The sequence below is a fragment of the Lytechinus pictus genome, chromosome 5 (assembly GCF_037042905.1).
Source record: "Lytechinus pictus isolate F3 Inbred chromosome 5, Lp3.0, whole genome shotgun sequence".
NCBI lineage: Eukaryota > Metazoa > Echinodermata > Echinoidea > Temnopleuroida > Toxopneustidae > Lytechinus > Lytechinus pictus.
In genome coordinates this window covers 8,981,784-8,990,834 of record NC_087249.1, presented here as the reverse complement: position 1 = coordinate 8,990,834, position 9,051 = coordinate 8,981,784, and the positions used below count along the sequence as shown (strand labels likewise).

Genomic DNA, 9,051 nt, shown 5'->3' with positions numbered 1-9,051 from the left:
AGCAGGCAGTGGTTTATAGTTCATTAAGTTCTGCTGATGTTTTAATTATTGTTGTACTGAGTATGATCATATCATTGCAGGGGGGGGGGGTAAAAAAAATCAAATGTTAAATGTTCAGGAGAGATTGAACCCATGAAACTCTGTTTCAAAATCTGGAGACTTATTATCTGGGCCATGATGCATAAAGCAGGGGTGTCAGTGGTCACAAATAAAAAGATCTGAAAAAAGCTGAAGAGTGTTGAAAAAGTCTGAAATAGAAAGAGCTCCCATACTTTCTGTACAGAGGAAGGCCAAAAATAAGCTGAAATTAAGCTGAAAATCAAAACAAGAAAATCTGAAATCAGATAAAAATCTGAACTCTCACACCCCTGATAAAGATAGAACACACAAAAACAGTCAGAAATTTGATACAATTTCTCTTGATGGAGTAAATAATTAATAACCTACATGTACAAGGTGGTCTACAAAAACTTAGTATCTCATGAATAGACATTGTCTGATGCTCCAAATAACATAATACCCGTAAAATCTAATAATATATCTGTAAAGTGCTTAGACAAGCCGTTCCGATGTAGTGCTATATAAAAAAGCGGATTATTATTATAAAACCTTGATTCATCCGACCAGACAAAAAAAAAATCATTTTTAATTTTTGACTTTTCACGACTTACTGCCTATTAAACACTGCAACAATGGATAAGCTTTAATAAATTATTTACAGTGAATGGAGCTTTTCCAGGGCTCTTTTGAGCATCTTGGGGGCAATTTCACCCCAAGCCCCCGTGTAATTTTTTCCCCCGCAGCTGACAAACAAGAGGGAACAGCATAAGACTTCAGTGACAACTCACCACAGGAGACACTCATTCCCTTGCGCAATCAAGGAGTGGAATAAAACTGTATGTTGACAAAATGCTAAGAAAGTCATTGGACACTTGACTTTTAAAACAAAAATTATCCAAAAGCCCCGTAACTAAAACCTGCTTGCTCGCTGACCTCATTTCAACAAAGTTGGCAGAATACATATATGCCAACTCGACCAAAGAAAGACAAGACACAACACAGTTTATCTTTCTCCAAATTTGATATAGAGTTTTTGTGAATGAAGCAGCCCTCGATAGACATGCAGCACCACACTTGATGCTAAGGAGTAGAGTTATCCTCCTGTTTTTATTTGTTAATTTCACATGTATCATTTCATTGGTATTCTTAATTGTTTTTAACAGAAAAGATGAATAAATACTTATTTTAAAGCAGTGATTTCAATCCTTACATGTACGTGCTTCCATGTATATTCATACATTTGTATGAAGGCTGTGTTAGGGGAAAACAAAGGCAACAGCAATAATCATATATGATCTACAAAATTACACCTTCATGAATGAATTACACGTACATGTACATACAGGCTACATGTCTTACCTTTTTCGCCATTTTCTTGCTAGTCCCTTTCCCCTTCTTAGTCTTCAAGGTTGCTTTACTTCCCGCTGCGACCCCTTTCAATTTCTTATTCTTTGCCCCTTTGCCTTTCTTCATTGTTTTCAGCGTCAATTTCAGCTGCCCCTCGCTGAAGTTGGTCTCCTGCACTCGAAACTGCTTGGGAAAGTCCTCCCCAGTCCTCTTCCCAGCCTCCTCCTCCTCCCCTGTAGTAGGCTCCAAGCACGCTGCCATGTTTGTTTTGGCGGCCATCTTGATTATGCTCCCATCCCCATTCTCCCCCGCTGGATGGACCATAACAAGATGCTGCCGTTCCTCCTCACTGCCTGCCGCTCTCTCCTCCTTACCACGGCAAGCAGAGGCAGGCTCCCGGGTAGCCATTTTGTTTTTTCCTCTGTCACCTTTATTGACACTCTCCTCCTGGTCATGCAGATGTAGGCTCTCCCTGGTATTAACCTCCTTTAACATAATAGTCCCAGTTTCTCCCGTGAATGACAACGAAGATGCCGGCTTGCTAGTCAACTGACCCTCCGTTGGAGCCTGACTTGTGCCGTGTTCCATTATGATAATAGCACCAGGTCAATGCAGAGTTCAGCAAAGCCGACCCCTTCTCTTTCTTGCTGTTCCTGAAGAGAAATTAAATCCTCCAGAGTCTTTCTGCCAGCACCTTGCCGGCCATGGTATGGGAAATATTACTGTTCAATACTTCAGTCAAAGCAAAGGACACTTCCATGGCATTGGGTATGAAAAGATGATGATGAGATGTACCTCGACTGTGCAGGCAAAAAAGAAAATGGAAAAGCTATTAAAATCTCAGGTTTCAACTCACATCAATGTGTAAAAACATATCTTGCTTTCATAACATCATTAACGGTAACAATAAATGAATGAAAATGAATACACCACATGTCTCCCTTCATAGAACCTGCATACACTATAACACTGTACATAAAATATATTGGAATCAGTTTACTAGACTCTATCAATGGGTCAAAGAGGCTGTTCTCACTACGTTCCTTAAACTAGTTTACTGGAAACTAGTTTAGTGGAAACTAGTTTAACGCGTAGTGAGAACGGTCAAAGCGGTCTTGGAAGCGATCTTCCAAACCAGTTTGGAAAACCACCTCGCGATGTAGTTTTCAAGATCGCTTTGCCTCGTTAAACTGGTTTTAGCGTAAGTGAGGACACAACCGTTCTTCGGGAAGCGATCTTCGCACATTTTGAGCGCGCTACTCCACACGACAGGTGTAGAATGCCTATGCTGCGGTTTGAATTTCGCGCGAAACGTGTCACCCCACTGAGAGCGTTTCCATAGCAACAAGAGCGCTTTACGTGAAGTGATTTTGAAAACCACTTTCTTGTGATCAAGTGGGAACGCTAGCAAAGCGATCTTCCAAAGTGGTTTCCTGAATCAGTTTCCAGTAAACTAGTTTTAGAAAGCGTAATGAGAACGGCCTCAAACACAGTCGAACAATCCACAGACATACATGTATTTTTTATTGTTTAAACAAACACACGATATCAATGTTCATTTGCAAATGTTATGTCAGTAAATAAAGGAATATTGTGACAAAATCCAACCACAGTCACAAAAATACATATATACATGTAAATGACTTCAAATATGATACATTTTATACTACCTAATGAATGTCCAATAAAGATCTAAATACATATATTACTTTTGTGTCTTTAAGATGATGCAAAGAATAGTTCTACATGTACCATTTCTTTATTTTAGCAAGCAAGCTACAGTATGGAGCAAAATGAATAGTGAAAGCAACACAGGATTCATATACGAGAACAAATTACAATTTCAGTGCATTTGGATAGGATTGTACCCTGATCGCAGAGCTTTACAACTGAATTAGAAAGTAATTCACTGGTGTGATTAAGACTCTTTCCAATGCTCACAACCACCATGTAATCCCTTCACCATCACTGCATGATTATGGGTGTGTTCAATGGTGGTTTCCAAATCTAAATGGCAACATGAATCATGATTGAAAACGTGATTACAAAACATCATATATAAAAAGAAACAAAGGGTGTGTTCAATGTCCTCCATGCCCGGTCGTAAAAGTAAACGTCTTTCGAATCATGGGATTCGGAGGAAAATTTAAACGTCGAAAAAGATAAGTTTATAAACGCAATCAGCTCAGATTTTACAACCTTCAGCATCTCGAATGTGACATTGAACATGATTTGAGTTTTGAAACGTCTTTAAATTTGCTCTTGGCGTGGAAGCCTACACAAGCAGGTGCCAGAATAGACCTTTCCTGTGATGGGTCAATAACAAAAGCAGAAAATTTAAAGGACAAGTCCACCCCAACAAAGAGTTGACTTCAATAAAAAGAGAAAAATCCAACGAGTATAACACTGAAAATTTCATCAAAATCGGTTGTAAAATAAGAAAGTTATGACATTTTGAAGTTTCAATTAATTTCATAAAACAGTTACGGTATATGCACATCCTGTTCGGTATGCAAATGAGGGGACTGATGACATCACTCACTCACTATTTCTTTTGTATTTCATTATGTGAAATATGATTTATTCCCATTTTCTCCTCATTGTCCTTGAAACAAAGTTTCATTCCTCCCTGAACGCGTGGAATTACCATCGCCTTAACATTTTATGGTTCAATCAAGTTGGTCCTTGTTGTCAAATCTGTAAAAATTAAAATATTCTGTGTTTCAAACAATAAAACACAAAAGAAATAGTGAGTGAGGGACATCATTGACTCTCTCATTTGCATGTCATTGAGCTATGCATATAACTGTTTTGTGAAAAATAAGCGAAACTTTGAAATGTCATAACTTTCTTATTTTACATCCGATTTTGTTGAAATTTTCAGCGTTATGCTTGTCTGATTTTTCTCTAATGATTCAATTCAACATTTTTATAGGATGGACTTGACCTTTAAAGACAATTGACGAATAATCAGCTTTATATTTTCGCCACTGGACAGTGCACCGCTGATCGTGTTTGTAGTCTGTATTTTGTAATTGAGTTTTCAATCATGATTCATGTTGCTTTTTAATTTTGATAAGCGACATTAAACACTCCCTACACCTTCATGTAGGATAATATATCCATTTCATGGTACTGATCATAATAATATGCATCATTGATGGTTACTGAAAAAAATCAACCTTGAACAAGACCATCTCAAGTGTTCCAACAAACCCCATATACAGGTTTGGAACACTGCATGGTCAATCAAGAATTATAATAAAACTACTTACAACTGTAATATTACATGGTTTTAGCTTATTTGCTTATTTTTTCAAGTTCAAGATAACGGGATCAAAGGTGTGAATTCTGATTTGTTGAACTTTATGTTTTCTTTTACACATGATTTACAGCCACTCACCAAAGCCGACTGTGTAGAATTCCGCATATTTGTGTGCGTTTGATTTTACAAGCAATTATAAAGTGTATCAGCAGTTTCATGTACTTCTGCATCAAATTTACATGACAAAAATTATTTGTTTATATTTGTAATTAATCATACAAATAAGCATATGAAATTTGCCCTAAATTTGGTTTTTCATATAAAGGACCTACTGTACATGTACAAATGTTATGTAACTACAAGTACATAATACTGAACAATTATTAATTTTGTATGATAATGAGTTGGCATATGAATTCTATTTGCAAATGTATACAAATTCTTTGTTGGCAATTTTATTTGATTTTCTTAATATCAATATTTGAATGATGAATTCAACTAGAAATACTGTCTAATAGATTACTAATGAAAGTAATAAAGTCATATAGCCTTTTTTCTTTTCAATATTTATGCTGCACACAGTGCTTTGTATCCTCTGGAAAAAGAGCAATCCAATCATCATCATCATCACCATCGTCACCACCATCATCACCAATAATCATCACTATCATCATCACCATCATGTGGGCATGGTCTAATGGTTATATAAATCTTATCTTTCAATTTGAAGGACGTGGGTTTGATTCCAAGCCATGGCGTGTTTTCCTTCAGCCAGAAATTTACCCACATTGTGCTGCACTCAACCCAGGTGAGGTGAATGGGTACCCGGTAGGAAGAAATTCCTTGAATGCTTAAAATCCGAGGCAGCCCATCTAAAGCCTGGGTAATAATAATGGCAGGGTCCACTGCGAGAACTTTTTTTTTAACTGAAGTCAAGTAGTTACCCTGGGTAAATGTATACCATTATTATCATCATCATCAATAGCATCACCATCACCACCATCATCATCAACATCATCATAATCACCATCATCATCATAGTAAAGACCATCATCATTATCATCATCATTATCATCATCATCGTCATCATATTTCATCTGAAATTATACAGTTTAGCACCATCCTAGTTCACAAGTACAGCATACAGAGTCTCCATTTTATTAATAAAAACTAGCGCTTACATTAACAACTGCTCAATAAAATCTCTATTTGCAAGATTGCATCCATGGAAGAACATCGCACACAGGCAAAAAAATAAAGACTGTAAATTTCCACTACGCTCCTTGCCTTCCAAGTACTACAGAACTAACAAAAATAGCAACTCGTCCCCCTGTGCATAATTTAACCCACTAGATGGGGGGGGGGGCTCACCAGTAAAGGGTAATAGACGGTTGCTATGGTGACGTGATGTGACGATAACTGGTATGCCAAGAATGAACTAGTTGTGAGCTCAGTTGCTTTCAACTGGAATGATAACAACCCCTTCGCTAATAAATTAATCCACGGGTTCCCCGCTGCTACTGTTCCCCTGTCACGATAGATAAGTATTGTATCTTTTAGGATAATGATACAGATTGTTTAATCTATCAATTGTTGATGAATGCATGTTAATATGAGTCATGCCAGATGAGGGGAGGTGAGTGTTATTTAGCACTTTTGCACCTTGATATAAAAAATATAATAATTTTACCTGTGCATTCAGGGAAAAACTTTGACAGAAAAAAAATGAAATTTGATTTAAAAAAAGGACCTACAGCTGTAAACCAACATTTGTTGAAAAAAAACAAGTAAAAGATTCAATTGTTAGTTACATTACATGTGTCATTTAAGAACATTATGACTTTTGACTACATATATAGATACATGTATGTACATATTAATAAAAGTCAAGCTAATTTTATTTTGCCCATTAAAGGGATTGTTTCACTTTGTGAGCAATTTAAAAAATTATCATATTGCTTTTTGAAAATGGTATGAACATTTGACTAACAGCTCAAAAATACCCATGTGAAAGTTTGGAATCATAACATGTTCGGGAAGTGTTTTTAAAAACTGAAAATCTGAGGCAATGTTTGAAGAGAAAAATGCACTTCTCGACGGTTGATTCATGATTCCGTTTCCAATTTAAATCGATATTATATAGCGCCACCTTGTGATGTATGCAAGAAAGTAGGCGGAGCTTACCCTATACCACGGGGAATTTCGCTTCTTGCGTGATCTGTGGGCGAAGCATAGAGATGTATACATTTCTATGGGGCGAAGTTAGTTTGTTTTGGGTTTTTTCTGTGTCTCCGCTCGGTGTGTGCGATATCGATGCATGTGCGTTGCTTATTGCCTGTACTGTGAAAGGGTGTATCGCTTGTGCATAACATTGGGGGAATATCATAAGTGCATGATCGTACTGTCAAACTGTGTCGAACTCGTGAATGTCCATTCCGTCTGTGGTCTGTACATTTGAATATGCTACATGTATGCCTCATAATGAACTTTGTAGACTTACAGACCATGGGATTTTGATGAATTTATATTTTGGCAACGTAAATTAGTAGCAAATAAAACGACAACAACAAAAAAGAACGCGACAAACCGGGGCTACAAATACAATCTCGGATCTACAGTGTAGAGTAGTAGTAGTTTTTTTGTGGATCATGGGGGCCGGGGATGGAGCGTGATTTTCCAGAAGCTATTTTGTGCCCCCCCCCCAAAAAAAAAAATCCCCTCTGTTCTTTTCTTTAGTTTACCTTTGCATGCACTACAAGATATCCTTGTGGTTGTTGATAATTCTCTTATACCTGGTCACGATATAGCAAACGTCCGTCGACTGGTTCGAGAAGAGAATGCAATATAGCTCCATGTAATGCAATATCATGGAGCTGTAATATGTATCCGAACTCCACTCTGGTCATGTTACGTCCACGTAGTCACAGGCCTTCGTGTGTCATGTGCATGTTTACATGCGGGGCATAGCTGGGTAGGAACTCGGAATAAAGGCAGTGACCTCTCCTTCTCCCCCCCCCCCCCCTGGCATGGAAATATCCACCATCGTGGGTTTTTTTTTTTTGTGTGTGTGTGTGTGTTTTTTTTTTACGTTCTCCACGAGCTCCCCCAACAAAGATATTCCCATCCCGGATTTCCCATCCCATCAAAATCTTCGGTAGGCCTATCTTCACGTAAGATGCTTATGAGAAACTCCCGGGGAGAAACTATATGATCAACATGATCAACGTATTGCCCCCCCCCCTCCGATCGATCGGGGCCTATCCGTTTTGGACTTTATTTTGGAACGTGGTAGATAGGGTAGTTGCAAACCCAAAACATCTCAACTCCTAGACCCCGGACTATAATGACTATTAGACCTACAAATTATTATCCATAAACTTTTTTTTTTTTTTTTTTTTTTAATGAATGTTTTTTTTGTAAGGGGTAGGAATCGTATTTAATTTTATCCATGATTGGGGTCAATAATTCTTTCAGTTTCTCCGCCATATAATCCGCTCATGACATCTTTCAAATCATATCACTTTTCTTTTACATTTTCCATTTCTTTCGGCCGCTCTTTTCTTTTCTTCTGCTTCCCCTCTCTCGATCCTCCTTCCGTAAATTCTTTACAGTAAAAAAGAAGTCTGATTTTTTTTACACATCCCTGATTACTATATGAACCTTACGTGAAAATAGTGTTTTGTGATCTTTTCTAGCTCGTTTACCTGAAAACCTGTAAATTGGTTATTGATTTTCTTCATACAATTTATATGAAACCTCAGCGTATATGAAGCATCCTTTACCTTCGATCTGGTATTGTTTATATTGGTTGGTTGGTTTTATTCACGATTAAAAAAATGCATAAATATAAACAAAATAACATTACATAATAAAAAAAAAACAACAATACAACAAATTAACAATATAACAGTAATGAAGCTTACAATGCATGTAATACAGAATCGTAGGGATAGACCCGTTTCAGATTGGCTATTAATAGCCAACCTGTTCTTCCCCGGGGTCCCTAAAAATAAATTAATTAAATTAGCATTACAATATGAAAATTTCTAATAAATACGAGTATAACAAATCAATATAAAACAAATGTAAAATAATGTATCCTCATGATATCATTCATTTGGGGAAAATAATGAAAAATGAAATAGTGTAATTAGTCACACGTTATCAATCACGAAAGTTCCCTTTTCTGCTCGATCCAATCACTGAAACATTCAAATTCCATGGAACAATTAGTCATACATCATCACCACAACTATCACATAACAATACACTTAAATTCGTGTATTTTAAAACAAATTCTTGTGAATGAGCATAATTGTATTTCCGTCGATATTGAAAGGCCGTCTCTAACAGGGTATGACCCCCCCCCCCCTTCCCAT

The 9,051-nt window shown here is 37.1% G+C and overlaps 1 protein-coding gene across 1 annotated transcript; it reads right to left on the bottom strand.

Moving 5' to 3' along the window:
* Positions 1 to 1,373: 1,373 nt before the first annotated feature.
* On the bottom strand, positions 1,374 to 2,086 carry LOC129260541 (uncharacterized). Its single transcript, XM_054898509.2, has one exon. The coding sequence runs from the start codon at positions 1,993 to 1,995 to the stop codon at positions 1,384 to 1,386; it is 612 nt and encodes a 203-aa protein (XP_054754484.2). The 5' UTR covers positions 1,996 to 2,086; the 3' UTR covers positions 1,374 to 1,383.
* Positions 2,087 to 9,051: the final 6,965 nt, after the last annotated feature.

Coding starts and splice junctions, on each gene's coding strand:
- LOC129260541 (XM_054898509.2), bottom strand. CDS start 1,995: ATGGAACACGGCACAAGTCAGGCTCCAACGGAGGGTCAGTTGACTAGC.